The sequence below is a fragment of the Mauremys reevesii genome, linkage group 2 (assembly GCF_016161935.1).
Source record: "Mauremys reevesii isolate NIE-2019 linkage group 2, ASM1616193v1, whole genome shotgun sequence".
Taxonomy (NCBI): Eukaryota; Metazoa; Chordata; order Testudines; family Geoemydidae; genus Mauremys; species Mauremys reevesii.
Genome location: NC_052624.1, coordinates 46,730,970 through 46,748,716, shown reverse-complemented (window position 1 = coordinate 46,748,716; position 17,747 = coordinate 46,730,970). Strand labels below are relative to the sequence as shown.

General features: G+C 44.8%; 2 protein-coding genes across 3 annotated transcripts in view; both read right to left on the bottom strand.

The window, feature by feature from the left end:
• Positions 1 to 9,565, bottom strand: part of LOC120397045 (probable acyl-CoA dehydrogenase 6) — a 148,283-nt gene extending 138,718 nt beyond the window's left edge. Inside the window, exon 1 of one of the 2 annotated variants that reach the window (XM_039522468.1) lies at positions 9,329 to 9,565. In XM_039522468.1, coding sequence (XP_039378402.1) covers positions 9,329 to 9,550 — 222 coding nt within the window. In that variant the 5' untranslated portion in view covers positions 9,551 to 9,565. Of the gene's footprint in view, positions 1 to 9,003; positions 9,216 to 9,328 lie in introns of those variants that run through there. The other variant, XM_039522469.1, reaches the window with a different exon arrangement.
• Positions 9,566 to 9,774: 209 nt separating this feature from the next.
• LOC120397047 (guanine nucleotide-binding protein G(I)/G(S)/G(O) subunit gamma-11) lies at positions 9,775 to 16,444 on the bottom strand. Its single transcript, XM_039522471.1, has 3 exons — positions 16,242 to 16,444; positions 16,033 to 16,131; positions 9,775 to 10,222 (listed from the first exon to the last, which is right to left on the bottom strand). The coding sequence occupies exons 2-3, from the start codon at positions 16,126 to 16,128 to the stop codon at positions 10,097 to 10,099; spliced, it is 222 nt and encodes a 73-aa protein (XP_039378405.1). The 5' UTR covers positions 16,129 to 16,131; positions 16,242 to 16,444; the 3' UTR covers positions 9,775 to 10,096.
• Between the last annotated feature and the right edge of the window lie 1,303 nt (positions 16,445 to 17,747).

Here is a 17,747-nt window from a genome sequence, read left to right as displayed (position 1 = left end):
ATACTTACATAATACTGCAGTCAGAGAAAAGAGGAGAAAGTGGAGCACAGGATCTGTGGGTATATTATATGCTTTCCTCATGAATGCTGGGTTCCATGTAATTTGTGCCCAACCTCTCTACAAGACTGAACTTCCCATATTTAGAAGAACATTCAGTACATAATGGGTGAATCTCCCCAGGCTTAGTATTCTGAATCCTTTCCCTCCTGCAGGTTTTAGTGAAAGGAAATATGATTGTAGACTAATATGTTTTTAAAAATCTCAAGCCCAAATCATGTATTTCCCACTTGATGTACTTTCCTTCCTTTAATAATTTAACATCCTCCCACTAAATAATATGATCAGTGGGTAGCACCTGTTATCCCAATGACTATATAGCAACCTGCCACCTCCCTCTCAATTTCCTAGTGGCTAAGCTATGAAAAACTTATTCTCAAATGATTTATTTGTAATTATCAGAAGCACAATGCACTTTCCTCTTCTGCTTCTGTCCTATGGATGTAGGGAATATGACAAAGATAAATCAACTAACTTCATTCAAGTGGTTTCACTGGAAATTGAGGGCATGCTGCAGTATTTTGCAGAAGGTGCTCATCCTCTCAAAGGACCATGCTCTATAATATTTACTGCACTGAAAACTTTTCCTTAAATGTTCTACATTTTTACACTACGGAAATGTCTTAAAGACTTTAAGACCAGAAGGGACCATCATGATCATCTCGTCTGGCCTCCTGCACATAGCAGGCCACAGAACCTCACCCACCCTGTAACAGACCTACAACCTCTGGCTGAGTTAATGAAGACGTGAAATTATGATATAAAGACTTCAAGTTACAAAGAATTTACTGTTTACACTTGCTTAAACCTACAAGTGACCCATGCCCCTTGCTACACAGGAAGGTGAAAAACCTCCAGAGTCTCTGCCAATCTGCCCTGGGGGAAAATTCCTTCCCAACCCCAAATATGGTGGTCAGCTGGACCCTGAGCATTTCAGAGGACACCTGGGAAAGAATTCTCGGTCATAATTCAGAGCCCTTCCCATCAAGTGACCCATCACCAGCCATTGGGGATATTTGCTACTAGCAGTCACAGATATACATGTCATTGTAGGCAGTTTCATCATACCATCCCTGCCATGAACTGAGCAAGCTGTCTTGAAGACAGTTAGGTTTTTTGCACTCACTGGTCCCCTTGGAAGGCTGTTCCAGAATTTCACTCCTCTGACAGTTAGAAGCCTTCATCTAATTTCAACCCTAAACTTGTTAATGGCCAGTTTACTGCCATTTGTTCTTGTCATTTTGTTACAGATTTTGCTGTTGTGGTGGTGGTAAAATTGCGGGGGTGGGGGGTGGGGTGGTTCAGGGTGCCAAATGTAGGTCCAGTCTGCTGCAGAATACATAGGGCCTCAACTATACTAAATAAAGAATCTTAGATAAAAAGTGCTCACCATATTGATTTGTAGCTTTGCTATGGGGATATAAACTAAGACTGACTAGTATCCAAAGGACATGGTCTGAAGTCTTCTTTATTACAGTATCCCCATTATAGCATTGCAGCAAGGATGGGATAAGCGTAATTGGGCCAGATCCTCAGGTGGCATAAATGGGAAGCTGATTTACACTGGATGAGGCTCTGGCCACACATGTATGGAAAATTGCACAGGTTCATGTCCCAGAGCCCTCACTCCCATCGCTAAGACAAAATAATAAAGAAAAATGCAGAGTTTATATACAGCAGATTAAGAATTTGTTTCCTCTATGTTACATTTGAATGTAATCAATCTCCATTTCAACAAGTTGTTGAATACTCTTGCACTAGAACCTTGTACAATAGAGAAAAAAAGTTACTTCTCAGAGATTTCCAAGAGGAAGGGTGGTGACCTAAAAAGTAGTAAAGGAAACTACTCACATAACAATTTCAATATTCCTGCTAAAAACAGCTCCCTGGAATTACATGAGTCTCTTCCTCTTCAAGCTCAAACAATTGGAAAATTACAGATAGTGTTATATTTTTAACCTAACAGATTATAGAGAAAAAAAGAATGGAAACATAAAATCAGGATTTCTGAAAAATGGAGTCCAACTATTTATTTCTGTAACTTCTCCTGTGGTTGTGGTACGGTTTGTCCACCCAGAAGAAAGTTACATCAGTTGAACTACGGGTGTAATTTTAAACAGAAGCAAATGACTATGTGGGCCACGCTTACTTTACTTTAAGACGGACATTGCAGGTTAGAGTCTGCTCTACATTTAAAACTTGGCTGACATAGCTTCAGTGGTTAGGGGTGTGAAAAATCCATACTCCTGAACAACATAGCTATGCTGAGCTATTCCCCACAGTAGACACAGCTAGATCTATGGAAGAATGATTCCATCTGTCAGAGAGGTGGAGTTCCTACCGTGACTGTAAAGCCCCTTCCGAAGCTGTAGGCTGTGTCTATGCTATGGGGTTATTCCAGCATAGTTACAGCACAGTAGCTATGCTGCTATACTCCCTGTAGTGTAGACATGGTCTAGCTTAAGTCAGCTGGAAACAGGTTTAAGCGAAACCAAAATAAATCACTCTTGAAATATAATAAGAATATCTACAAGCTTAACTACAGTAGTTTAAAAATGGATTAAAGTTAAATGAGTGAAACTTTCATGTGTAATTAAGTCCTCATTCGGGGAGTTATATATATATATATTGTGGAATTGGCCTTTAAAATAAATTATCTTGATTAATGTAATTTCTTGTGCAATACAGTCATCTATCAAAAGTACATATATTGCCCAAAGCTACTGTAGTATATGGGCATCTCACAAGCATTAATGTGTTTATCCTCACAACGGGTGCTATTATCCCCATTTTACAGATGGCAAACTGAGGTATAGAGAAGCTATGTCACACATGAGGTATGTAGGAGGAACTGAACCCAGGTCTCAAGCTATTGCCCATTAGACCATTGTTTCTCAAATGCTGCCACCATAGCTCCATACAACCACCAGGGGCTTTTTGTGCGGCCACAACAGCTTCCTGGGTTGTGATGGGGGGTGGAGGCAAAGCATCGGCCCCTCCCACTTCCTCCTTGTTGCTCCTGGATATGCTGCCCTGCACCACCTCTAGAGAGAGATGGGACAGAACGCTGAAGGAGCAAGGAGAGTTCTTGAACCTCACTGGGGACAGGGGGGTTGGGCAACAGGCTCCAGCGGCGGGACTTCAGGAACCTGGCCATGAGGCCCCGGGCTCCAACTGCGGGGCAGCAGGTACTGACCGTGGGCACTGAGCCCCAGTCCTGGCTGCATGGCAGCAGACACCCGGCCCTGGCTCTGGCCATGCGACTGTGTGGCTCATCACCCACCCCCATCGCCCCTGGCCCCTGCTGCTGCCTCCCATGGCCCTATATCCATCCCCCCCACCCCCACCCCCTCCCCCCCAGACCCCGCTGCCTTCCTGGCCTCTCATCCATCCCCTGTGTTACCCCGGGCCCCCGCTTCCTCCCCCGGCCCCGCTCCATCCCACCATCGCCTCTGGGTCCTGCTGCCTCCCCTTCAGCCTCCCCCGCACCCATACAGGGCTTACTGGATCCTGGGGCTTGCTGAGAAAAGTGATATTAAGAAACAATGCAAGTATCACTGTTCACAGCAGACTTACTAGCTATCTGTGAACAGTGACACTTGCATGTTTGTTAATATCACTTATCACTTTTCATAGCCTCCCAAGTAGCTAAAGTGTGCTGTGATATTAACAAATATACAAATATCACTTTTCACAGCAAGCCCTGGGACCCACTAAGCCTTGGATGGGGGAGCCAAAGGGGGAGGCAGCATTATTTTTATTATTGAGTCTGCCAAAAAAAACCTACAAATATAAATTACAATGACTTGGATGTGAACCTGTGCATTTTTAATTGTTTTTCCTAAAGTTAATGAAGTTAAGAAAAAGTGTTAGTGCGGCCACCAGTGAGAGTTGGTGGCCGCACTCTGAGGCCACCAAAAAAATTGTTGTGAGAACCCCTGCACGAGACCATCCTTCCTCTCTGTATTCAGGTATTTAATTTGTTCTAAGTTTTAGAGTTGCCAAGCTTAATAGCTGGTGATATTTTCTATTAAATAAGGGACAAACCCTAGTCCCTAAGCACATGCACACTCCTACAGCCCCAGAACAAAGTGGAAATAGTGTAGTTCCACTACACAAGAAGAGATGAATGCAACAGTTCTGCAGCATCTCTGCACCACAGAACCTATTTCTTCATGTGCCTCACTATATGCTAGTATGTGGGGAGAGGAGTATGCTGTCCAAGGAAGTTGGTGGATCTGTGACTTCTCAAATACACAGGTCAAACCCTCCATCTGCAGCAAGGATCTCTGCAAACCTAAGGCTGCGGGAGCAGCTACAGAATTACTCTGCTGTCACTTCACAGATTGGGGAAGATTCCTCATCCTATGTACAGTCAATTTACTCTGGCTTTGTGCAGGATCCAGGGGTTCAGTCTAAGTGAATAATATTGTTTGTATTGACATACTAATCAAGACATAGAAATCTTTCCTTTATGTGAATAGAAATCAAGGCACAACAGAATATATACAAGGAACACATACACGTACAAAGCTCAGGGGAAGAGGCCTAACATTATTCATGCATATCAACACACTAATTAAACATCCTTTAAACTAATGAGACAATGGCACATCCTGTTTGAGCATGAGAAGTATACGTTGTAATTATAAAATGAAAGGAAAATAAACAAGATGAATCAACTGTCTTTTCCCACATTGAACTAAGAAATAAAGGAATTTGGAAAGGTTATCCACTGGCAGGAATCATAGCATAAGATAGACCCGTTTCACTCACACAGTGCAAAGGAATGGTGCCTGAATTTCAGCACTACAGAATGTCTCCTCCCATCATGAACCCTAATGATTATCACAGTTGTGCCTTGTAGGTCATAGTGTAGAAAAAGTGGTTCAAGCTTCTACTTGTGATATTGCTATAGATATCAGGCTGTGAGGACCATGTGACTTAGTAATACACTGAACTCACTGATGCCATAATTAGATTATGTTGTCACTTTGTACTTATTTAAAATTTTATTCTATTAGAAGCTCCTCTCTTATTTTGTCTTGAGGGACTATTTGGTTTTACATAGTCCCTTCATATTCCTCTCAAGAATACTACATGCATACAAAAAAGAGGTTCTACTCTATATTTCTTGTACACTTATTATTCTCACTGAGTTCAATAAGAATTTTTCATTTGCCAGGAATTCAGAGTCAGGCCCTATTATACAAAGTATGATCAAGATATTATTAGCAAAGAATCCTGTGGCACCTTATAGACTAACAGACATTTTGCAGCATGAGCTTTCATGGGTGAATGCCCACTTCGTAGGATGCAAGAGTGGAAATTTCCAGAGGCTCGCGGAGAGCGCTAGGTACCTGGCTCCTGGGTTGAGGGAAACAGTTCCCAATCCCGCTGGGGCGTACCCCCCCGCCGCCGCTTCCAGCCTACCCGCCCGGGCGGGCAGGCATGGCGAGTGACGGACGGCACGCGCGGAGCGGTGCCCGGCACCCGCCAGCCGGGCTCCGCGGTGCCTCAGAGGGCATCGTCCCAGAAGGCGCACCGAGAAACCGCTGCCACGGCCTCGCCCGCTCCCGGGGATCCAAGGTTTCCCTCCGACCTGGCGTGCCCGGGAGGCGGACGTGACTGGGGCCGCTACCCTCGGCTCGCACGCACGACGCCCGGGCCCCACCGTGCGCCATCCCGGCCGCGCGCCCCGCGTCGAGAGCTCCCCGTCCGAAGTCGGTCGCCCTCCTCCCCCGCGCCCCGGCCCGGTCCCCGCCCTTCCCCACGCGCCGAAGCGGCGGGGAGGGCGGTCCCAGCGACCGGAGTGGGGCGGAAGAAAGAGAGCAGACCGCTCGGGGCGGGCAGTGCCTCGGTGGACGGGGCGGAGGCGGCTCGGGTACACGCACGGTGGGGTGGGGAAGGCGCGCCAGGGCGGCGGTCCGGCAGCGGACCGGCACAGATGGAGGAGACCCCCTCCGCCGCAACCTCCACACCCCTCCCATCCGCCTGGGAGGGAGCGAGAGTGCGGAGGGGGCGCCCGGCTCTCCCTGCGCGTGGGACCCCGCCGCCGGGGTCCCATCGCGCACGCGGGGAGCGGGCCGAGGCCTTCAGTTCGGGGCCGGCGCCGCCGTCGGGGGACCCCGAGCTGGCCGAGCGCAGCAGCCTTCCGTTCATTCGGTCCCGGTAATGATCCTTCCGCAGGTTCACCTACGGAAACCTTGTTACGACTTTTACTTCCTCTAGATAGTCAAGTTCGACCGTCTTCTCAGCGCTCCACCAGGGCCGCAACCGACCCTGGCAGGGCCGATCTGAGGACCTCACTAAACCATCCAATCGGTAGTAGCGACGGGCCCCTGGAATTTCTCCTGCCCCTGGAAATTTCCACTCTTGCATCCGACGAAGTGGGCATTCTCCCACGAAAGCTCATGCTGCAAAACGTCTGTTAGTCTATAAGGTGCCACAGGATTCTTTGCTGCTTTTACAGAACCAGACTAACATGGCTACCTCTCTGATACAAGATATTATTGTTTGCTTTTGGAGTGTACTCTGCATACACTGTGCAAATTTAAAAGACCAAAAACATCCATTAAATCCCGTTCAGATACACAGTATGAAATTTACATTGTATACATATCTAGTGGTATAATATATAATAGACTCTATTTCTGAAAAAGTTTAGGAAAACAGCAAATGAAAATATCAAGAAATTTTTCAAATTATTCTTCTGCTTTGAATAATGAAGCAAACTGCATATTCTAAATAGCCTACATCATAAAGAAGACTGGAACAGCTCCAGCATGCGAAAGTTGGTGGTCCAATCTGTGATTTCTAAAACAATGCCACACGTGGAAAGTGTTTGTAATTCAGTGGATTAGAAGACTGAAAAACTACTCTGTTTTTCAAACACCAATACATTATTCATGAGTTAACCTTTTTTTAACCTATGAAAATCAAAGTTGAACCAGAAATTAGAATTTTGGCCACCTAAAAGGAAAAAATATAGTCTTTACCTACAGCATTCTTACTATAAAGAGCAGCTCTTGGCAATATATACTCTTCTACACAGGTCATAAACCCTGGTTCTCAGGTAGTGTTCTCTGCAACAATACTTTTAATGTGCTGAATCTGTCAGAGACCAATTAGTATGACTATAACTGTTGCTTCAACTAGCTGTTAAATCCAGGAGCTCTTCACAATAATGATTATTACAGAGCACCTTGAAAGCCATTTCCTCAAACACCCCCTTAGAGCGATCCCTTATCTCACATTATAAATAGAAAGTGAAGGGCCAAATTCTGATTTTAGCTGCATCAAATGCCTAAGTAACTCCATAATCTCCAATCACAGGAAATACTCTGAAATTACACAAATGTAACTAAGAGCAGAATTTGGTCATGTAATGCAGTTGAGGATAGATCTGAAGCAACACCGTGCACCTACTAAGTGCAAAAATAGATGTAGATTTAATTATAAACAGGAATGTCAAATTATGACAACTTGTTTGGATGTTGTTTTTTTAAAAGTAGTGACATTTAAATAGCTTTAATGTTAATAAAAAATAAAGGACTTTTCATCCAAATCAAAGAGACTTGGAAGGGCTGTTTAAAAGCCAAACTCCTGTTGGATCCCAACCCTAAGCCTTCAAACATAATTAGTAAAAGCTTTGTAACCTCCAGGGCCTAAGGGTGGGCTGTGTGTGGCTAAGAAGCTAAGTAATTATTATTACTATTGTCTAGATTACAGCTCAGATTGAAACTGTGTTTAAACCACATTACATAATAAGAAAGGTTTACTGCTGCTAAGAGACTACATACGAAGAGTTCTATCAATTAATGTTTTTCAAAGTATGTTGCTGAAGAAAAATAAATCTTTGCCTTGTGATATAATGAGCCAAACTTGCCCTTGTTGTAACTCTGCTAACTTCAGTGGAACTACTCCAGGGAAAATCTGGACCAATATTGTTAATTAACACAAAGTCTCCAAAGAGAGAAAGTCATTTAAAGTTATGTATTTTACAAAAGTTTCTTGCCTGTTTTCGAACAACCTTGAAAAATATTAAAATCAGCTGTTTTAAAAATCTTTTTTTTCCTTTTCCCACTATGTTTGCTGTTTGATGCGTACATTTCACTTAAGGAAGCTAATGAAAACAGCTGTGTGCATTGCCTGTCTAGCTATCTATCCATCCTCTATTTCTCTTTCACAGTACTATAATTTCCAAGTTGCAAACATGACCTGGAGAATGTCTGAACATGAACAATAAATGGCTTCCCTAATGTTTTTAAACTAAGTATGAAACATTTCTGTCAATATGAGGTTTGGTAAACAAATTGTACCAAACCTACCTTAAATATGGAGACTAAACTACCTATATTTAAACTGACCACCTACCAAAGATACTAGTAGCAACCTTAGGGCAAGGTGATTTATGCACCTCATTGAGCAGGACACATTAGGGACTCCATGCTACACACCAACCTGCCAGTTTCAGGGCTATCCCTAATTCCCCCTTTCTAGTGCCAGCTGACTGGTGTCAGTGGGCTGGGATCAATCCCCTAATTATCCTGCTCAGAGAGTCGCGTCCCTCCTGACTTCCCAGTCCTTGGCTAGGGGCCCCCGCCAGAGGCTCCCGAACCCCAGAGAGGCTCCGCACTGCCTCTAGCCATCAGGCGGCACCACGGCTGAGCACCCGGGCTGGTGTGCTTGGCAGATACTGGCAGGGCAACGGCAGCGAGGGGCACCGCACAGGCACAGCTGAATCGGGGGGTGGGGAAGAGCAACTGGGGCCTCGCACGGGTCTCTTCACGGAGGGCCCAGGCCGAGGGAGGGCAGCTGGGGAGGAGCCCTGCGCCCAGCCACCGCCAGAGCAAAGCCAGCTCAGGCTGCACCGTGCCCAGGCTCCCTCGGTGCTGAGCGAAGCGGGGACCCGCCCCCCAGCCGCGCCGCAGGGCAGGCTGGTACCTTTCGCAGCGACGCCCTCAAGGCGTTATGCTCCCGCGAGTAGAGCAAGTGGGCTCCGTCCTCGGCGGCTCCGGGGCCGCGGCTCGAGCTGCCCGCCCGCAGCTGGGGCCGAGCGGGGCCGGACCGCCCGGAGCGCCACCTGCCCCACTCCCCGCGGGCCAGCAGGCCGAGCCAGCACCGAGCCATGGCGGGGACAGCGCGGGACTGGAGGGAACAACACACATGCGCAGCAGCCTCCCGGCGCCGCTCCCCGCCCGGCCCCTGCAGCCCGGACCGCAGCCTGGGGGGGAGGCGAGGGCGCTGCCTGGAGTCACCTGCGCTGCACCTGCTCGGCGCGTTCCTCGCCCGGCTTAGCGCGCGAGGCGCATTCGGTGCCGCCACAGGCGTCCAGCCAGTGACCTGTAGCTCGCGGGCTGCAGCCTTTAGCAAACACAGGCGGCTGCGGGGTTACACGCTGGTCCCGGGAAGTTTGCACTGCTGGGAAAGGCGCTGCAAACAGCACCCACCCCGGCCGCCTGGCTGAAGAGGACGCAGCCTGCTGCTCCATTCGTTTTAATTTGGGGGTGAACGATTGTTCTCTTCCTGTTTCCAGGTTAGTTCAATGTTAAACTACCCAATTGTCCCGCCTTCACGTGGCCCCGAAGTAGTTCTTGCTCTAGGGGCTGGGTGGTTCAGGGTGTGCCACACGCATCATGCAACGAAAATGCAAACGTTTGGCCACATTCTTTGCATATCTTTTTCTAAAGGAACACTAAAGCGTTGGTACAAGCGAGAGTTTTTATTAAAACGAGCTAGTAAATGCAAGAGTCCAGAAACAACATGCTAAACAGACGCTACACGCAAATGCCCACTAGTACGTTAAGCAAGTATCTGTCCCCTCTGGGGAACAATATTTAGAAGACAAAGTATCATCAAGTAGTGAGATATAATTAGATCATATAAAATGATAAAGAAATAAACAAGATTCTCATTCAAGGTTGTTGTTTTTAATCCATTGCAGTGCTCGTTCAACAAGGACCCGTGGAACTGAGGACAAACTAGTTGTCCACTAAAGGTACAATAATGTATGTTCAAATTGCAGGAGATTTTTCTTTCATGCAATGACACAGCCTCCTTTCTCTTTAAAGGGATTCCTGTCTTCAGGAATACCCTTGACCAAAGGATCCTCTCCAGATCTTTCTTCAATGTAGTTCTTTATATCTTCAGAACATTTGGACACCTTAAATAAAAAGAAATAAAGTTCTGCTTTATACATAACAAACACATTTCCTATTAGAATAAAAAGACAATGTTCACTTCATAACATTTTTTTTCTCTTTCTTATATTTATATTATATGAAGAAGGACCTGATGCTGCCAGTGTTCCACATGTGATCACTGGGCACCTCCAAAATCAGGCCCTAAATTTAAAACAAAAACAAATACTTGTGTTATAATAATCTCTAACATTATTAAAACTGAAGGTATGTTAAAAGTCATTTCTTTTCTTTTTATTCCCACCACGGTTTTGTAAAATGTATTTTGTTTTTTCTGAACCAGTCAATAAATGGTTTATTTGGCGAGCTGTTTGTTCCTCTCCCAAGCATGTGTTTCATATTTATTGGCAAAAGAAGTAAAGGTCATATTTTTTCAAAAGTGACTAGTAATTCTGGATGCATCAATACTTTGGTGTCCAACTTGAGACACCTTTTAGGAGCCTCCTTTTCAGAAAATACTGAGCATTCTCCTGAAAATCAGGCTTTTAAAAGTATCTCAAGTTGCACTTGAAAATCAATAGTCACCTTTGAAACTGTTGGCTAAGATATATTTTTTTAAAAAATCTGCAAGCAACAGCTAAAAAGTATGCCCAGGATATTTAATGTTGCATCACACATCCACATACATTTCTGTGTGAAAACATATATCATAATAGGGATGATACACAACCTAGTCCTGCAGTTACTGCACATAAAAATCCTCCACTGATTTAAAAATAAAAAACTAAAACCTAATACACCTCTACCCCGATATAACGCTGTCCTCAGGATCCAAAAAATCTTACCGCGTTATAGGTGAAGCTGCATTATATTGAACTTGCTTTGATTCGCCAGAGTGCGCAGCCCTGCCCCCCCCCTCCCCCCCCCCGGAGCACTGCTTTACTGCGTTATATCCGAATTTGTGTTATATCAGGTCGCATTATATAGGGGTAGAGGTGTAATGTAATTAAATTAGAATCACACAAAACTCACATTGATTTCAATGGTATTCATATGCATCTGCTGCAGAATCAGTAGAATTTGAACCCAAAGTCAATGTAACATTACACATTTTTCCAAACAAATGCTTCAGTAGCCTTTTTTCTATTATAACAAAAGCCAACAGTCAAGGTGTAGTCCTACAATAACAAGCATGTTGAATGGAAGAAAAAAAATTCAACAAGGAAGCACATTTCACTTATCAGTTACAAAGGGTTATTATAAACAGCAGTTAGTATAACATTGTCATTGTCTTTTCAAGCATACAGTGGTCTTCCAGAAGACTTTTTTTGCAGTAACACTTTGTAAGAGCAACCTCCCCTTACGAGCAACATTTCCCCTGGGAATGCTTTCCCCACTGAATTGTCAACACTCCCCATAACAGCAACAGCTGCTTAGGAGCAACATAACAAAAGAGCACTGTATGTTCCTACTCATGAGCATCTACTGTAATATTCTGTGTGATATTTTGTGACAAATTCATAGCAAAGTAACATCTACTAATATGGGACTATAGTCTCCCTTCCAATTTAGAGAGCTACAGAAGGGGGAAAACTAGAGCAGTGGTTCTCAACCAGGGGGCCCTCAAACGGGCTTCAGGGGGTCTGCAAAGTAGGGGCTGGGGCCCAGGGCAGAAAGCCGAAAACGCACTGCATTGGGCTGAAGCCCAGGTCCCTGAGCCCCAAGCCCCGTCACCTGGGGCTGAAGCTGAAACCTGAGTGATGTAGCTTTGCAGGGCCCCTGTGGCATAACATAAGAATGACCGGGCCCTACTGGGTCAGATCAAAGTTCCATCTAGCCCAGTATCCTGTCTTCCGACAGTGGCCATGCTACGTGCCCCAGAGGGAATGAACAGGACAGGTAATCATCAAGTAATCCATGCCCTGTTGCCCATTCCTAGTTTCTGACAAACAGAGGCTAGGGACACCATCCCTGTCCATCCTGGCTAATAGCCATTGATGAACCTATTCTCCATGAATGTATCTAATTCTTTTTTGAACCCTGTTATAGTCTTGGCCTTCACAACATCCTCTGGCAAAGAGTTCCATAGGTTGACTGTGTGTTGTGTGAAGAAACAATTCCTTTTGTTTGTTTTAAACCTGCTGCCCATTAATTTCATTTGGTGACCCCCTAGTTCTTGTGTTAGGAGAAGGAGTAAATAACACTTCCTTATTTACTTTCTCCACATCAGTCATGATTTTATAGACCTCAATCATGTCCCCCCTTAGTCATCTCTTTTCCGAGCTGAAAAGCGGCAGTATTATTAATCTCTCCTCATATGGAAGCCGTTCCATACCCCTAATCATTAATCCTAATCAACTGCCCTGCTTGCTACCCCCTAATGCAGGCCCTGACTTTTATAGCAGCAGAAAACCAGTTACTGTGGCACAGATGGGCTATAGAATTTTTATAGCGGTAGGAGGGGGGAAAGAGAAGGCCTCAGAAAGAAAAAGGTTGAGAACCCCTATCCTAGAGAAATGTCTATGCTCTGTGCTCTCCCCAGGAAGAACGATTTGAAACCCTACAGAAAAGGCCAGGGGTTCAGTCTCCAGACCCTGTGGGCAAATCCCACAGATTCTGGAGATCCCTTTTGTTTATACATCCCTCATTCTGCCTGATTGCCTCTTCCCTGGAGCAACATGGCTTCACCTACAGAAGCAACAACTTGTCCCTGATACCTTTGATATATGGAATGTTTGAGGACTGCATTCTGAATAGAGTTGCTTCTTCCTAGCATTCCTCTCCCATTTCCAAGAGAGCTCTGCAGAGGCACAGCTAGGAAGTGGCTTCTTTTGTTTCTGGTAAGGGGAAAACTTGACACACTGGCTAGTCTTCCCATTTTTAGTGGATTTGGGCACTTCCTCTGCCTCATTTACTGTGTTTTGCTCAAACAAACAAAATAAAACCTACCAAAATAAGAAACTCCATAGCACATGCTTCTCTCCCCCAAAGGAAAGAGGATGAGGAAACAAGCAACAAATGATAGGTGCATAGTCCCTACAGGATGATGTTCAGCTACTATGGTGATGAATGTGGTATAAGAACTTATATATAATAGAAGTAGAATCAACAGAATCAATACATCTGGGCCTACTTACAATAGAGAGATTCTAATGGACATAGGTGCTGGAAGTAGGGATGCTGGGGGTGCCGCATCTCTGGCTTAAAGTGGTTTCCATCATATACAGGGTTTACAGTTTGGTTCACTGGCTCTCAGCACGCCCACTGTACAAATTGTTCCAGCACCCCTGCTAATGGATTATGAAAAGTTAAATCTTAGGCTGTAAGAAAGAACCCAAAGTTTGCCATTGGCCATTAAGTGTATCAAATAAGATCTAATTACCCATAACCTATGACCAAGTCACAGTAGGGAGGAACATAGGGCCTATGGTTAATAACTTGGATCCCATCCTGCAAACTCTTATGCACATACTTAGCTTTACTACCATGAGAGGATCCATTGATTTCAGTTGGGTAAAGCATGTGTGAAAGCGCATGCAGGATTGGGGGCTTATTTTGTTTGGATCTTGAGGAGGCGGATCCTTTTTGCTTATGAGAAAAATGTCTCTTGAGTTTGAATCTGTATATTTTTATTCACCAGTGAAGATTATTTTAAAGGAAATTTCCTCACTACATCATGTCAAAATGATGACGAGGGTTTTTTTGCATTCAGTTGAAGTCAGAGGGACTTTGATAGGCATATTTGCTTTTGTCCATGAGAGGAATAGGGGATTTGGCTCTGTATGTGGACAAAAATCTCATGTCAAATGGTGATTTATACATATGGATAATGAGAAACATAACTGACAGGAAATAAAACATTAGAAAGTATTACAATGCAACCTAACAGGGTACATCCATAAAGGTGAGGGACACTCTCTCTGTTGGCATTATGGAGATTCCCGACAATGCCTTCTCCTAAATTTCTCAGACTCTCAGCTTATTTACAATAATGTCCTTTCTTTTTAAACACATTAGATTATGTGCATCCTATGGAGTGTTTTTTAGTCACTTCAATGTTTCTGAGGCAAGAATCAGATGTTCTTATGCATTTATACACATTGCAAGGGACTCTGGATCCTATTGGAGCGTCTTGGTTCTCTTGTAATATAAATAACTGTAATCAATCTAATAAAAATCACTGACATCTATTTCATGGGCTAAAATACACCTCTGATCTCAATATGTTGTTTCTGAGCAAAGTCCCTGAACCTTCAGGCTAAGCATCTGTAACTTTATTCAGATGGATAGTCCCATTGACGTCATGTGAGTAAAGTTATACAGCTGCTTAAGTAGATACAGGATCAGGGATTAAATTCAGGGCCCCATCCTGCTCCCACTGAAGTAAACAGAAGTTTTGTCAATGACTCCAATGGGAACAGCAGCATATGCAAAATCTATGGATCAAAAATGTTCATCTACAGAAAATGTGCACGGTAAAATACATCCCACCTTGCACACTACTTCACAAGGTGAATCACCAGAAACAACAACAAAACACCTTTAACTTTTGAATCGGTCATTATGGGCCACAGTTCTACAACAACTGTTCTTTGTTGTCCTTCTGTGGACCACTTCACAATACGGAGAGACTTTGGGGAATTCCTCCCAGGCTCTGAGGACATTCTGTATCTGGCCTGGTAGCCCTGCAAAGCACCAGAAAGAATTCTGAAGAGCAGAGTTTGAGAACCACTGGCTTATACAGTTTTGTTTTAACTAACAAGGCTGTTTTGAATTATAGGACTTGGTTTCTAGAATCCAGCAAAACCATTTTGTGTTCTAGAACATCTCCAAAATGTCTATTTCCAGTCAAATTCCGGAGGGGGGGCGGAAATCCCATGGTTGAGGTCACATATTCCAATGTTCAGCACACAGTGGATATTTTATCCCACAGTTTAAAAGTCTGAATGGTCCCTTGTCTTTATTTCCTCTTTAGAGAGCAGTTCAGCTGCCCTGTGCCAACTGCACCACACCCAGTCTCGCTGAGCCCTTGGGTTTCAGCAGCAGAGAATACCGAATTTAGCGCTAACACCCTATGATTAACTTGTTAATGTGTTTTCCTCTTTTTTTTCCCGTACAATTATAGGGACATTTCTCAGGCTGTATCACTCACATTTAACCCCCATAAGTCTGGATCCTCCTTCCTGTAGTTTTCAGAAGTTTTTAGCTCCGATTTCTGTGACGGAGGGTAGCAGGTACAGTCACCAGAAACTAAACTACGTGGGGAGCGAGAAACAAATCTAAAATTCATTAAAAGTTACTGAGTGTTACCTATATTTTAAAAACACACAAAGACATCAATGTCTGTTTCATCTCTTCAATCCCCATCTCCACCTTTTGCAAGAAGGGACATGGGAGAGCTCGTGGGGGTTTGAAATCCTTTCCCCAGTCTGAGATCGCGCTTCCGCGCCTTTTCTCCCATCAGTGAGCCATTGATAGGAGGCGAAATTAACCAGCTCATTTCACCGCGCAGGCATCTATCTGCATGTCTCATTTCACTCCCATAAGGAGGGTCAGCGCTTCAGTGGGGGGTGAAAACCCTTCTCCGCGCTGCGAGAGGCACTGCGGTGCTCACCTTTGAGAGGTTATTTTAGGCATTGTTGTTATCCTAAGGCTGAAAAGAAGCAGAGTAACTTCCAAAGTGCCCCCCCCCCAACCGCGGAGACTCCAGAGCTAAAGATCTTGTTCACGCCCCAGCCTGACCTCAGCTCCAACCTGCCTCCCCGGGGCGATGGGGCTATTTCAGCCGCAGGCTCTCAGGGGGCTGGGCAGGGGACAGCCTGCGGGAACTCACCGGTTGTCTTTCCAACTTCACTTCTTTCCGGAGCTGCTCAACTTCCATTTTCAGTTTATCCTTTTCGCTCAGATCCTCTATATTGATCGCCGGCATTTTCTAGTTGTAAAAAGGGGAGCGAGTTACCCTCTGGGAGGAGATGCTGGGACCCAGCGGTTCCCGAAAGAGCTCTCTCCCCCCCCCCCCCGCCCCCGGAGGACATGACTTACTGTTGTCCCGGGCGAAATTGACCCGATTCTCTGAAGTGGCAACTTCCTCTCCAATAAACTCCCTCATGCACCTTCCCCAGAGTGCCCCAGCCAGCTGCTCACACCAGCGACTCCTGGGGTTTAAATAAGCAGCATAAGCTTCCTAAACGGATGAAACCCAGCAGTCTGACCCCCACCCTTCCACCCTGACTGAGAGGACGTTCACACTAGGCACTGCACACATGGGTAAAATAACGCACAACGATTTAGCCCCCCCCCCCTTCTCTCCATTCAGACCTTCAGTTCGCTCCTTTTCTGTATAAATAAGTATCAACTCTTTTATGTAAACTTGGCCGGCCAGTAACGGAGGAGGTGGGGGGTCGGGTATCATTGATTAATCCATTTAAATCCCAGTGTATTTAATCTGGTATTAACATAGAGTTCGACACCTAGGCTCAGTAGCACCGGCGTAATGCAGAACAAGGCGCGGAAGTGAGCAGGGCTGCCTGCTCTGGGGAAGAGGATGTGTGTGCTGAAAACTTTCTCCACAAGGAAGAAGCCAGACATATTTAGAACACACATCGTTTGAGAGGAAGCAGATTTGCTAAGGAAATGTCCGGCCTTTTTTGTGTGCCAGATTCATGGTGGTACCAAATGACAAGGCTGGTGGAGGAAAGCGGGGGCGGTTAAGACAGGCATATAGACTCATATAACAGTGTTGCAGCAAGAGTGAGCTGGTTCACAGAGCACAGTCTGGAAAAGGACCACGAAATTCCCCTTGAAATAGTTTCTTCCTTTTTGTTAAATTAAAACACTCTGTAAACATTTGGAACTCCTGATTCTTCTGACTTTATTTTCTCTGCTGGGGATGCGAATGGGAAAGGTTGGGTGGCAAACTCCGCTGGGAGAGCTGCGTGGTGTAACTCCTGTTAACGGAGTGCAATGTTTTGAAATCCAGCCCTCCCCCTTCTGCTCTCCTGCCCTCTTTCTCTGTTTTCTCCCTTGTACTGCCATTCTCCCCATTCCAAGTAAAGCATTTTGCATAAGCAGCACAATTGCTCAAAAAAAGGCGAGATACATTCTAAAGAACATCAGTCTAGTCACATTTAATTCAGTTGAGACTTTGTTAATATTAGAAAAATGACATTTTGACTTTGCAAGAAATGGAAAAGGTATGTTTGCACTTCAGGGAAACAAGTTTCTTTACATCTGATGCTACTAATAACCCTAGCTAAAACCCAGGACATCTGTTATTAACTGTCTCAATAACAGGATTACTAAACATGACAGCTGTGTCTTTGTGGTAACAGCTCAGATTGTATTTAGGTAGTTTGGTCTGTGTCACTAAGCCATTCATTTATCCCTTAGCAATCTGATTATAAATATGTGTGTTAGCATAGAAAATATAAAATCTAAAGGATATATGGACGATAGAAATACAGGAAAGAAGTACAGGGAGAAAGAGAGCTCTACAGATAAGGTGTTTTGTGGGTCAATATGAACAACACTGTGTGAGTTTTCTTCTCT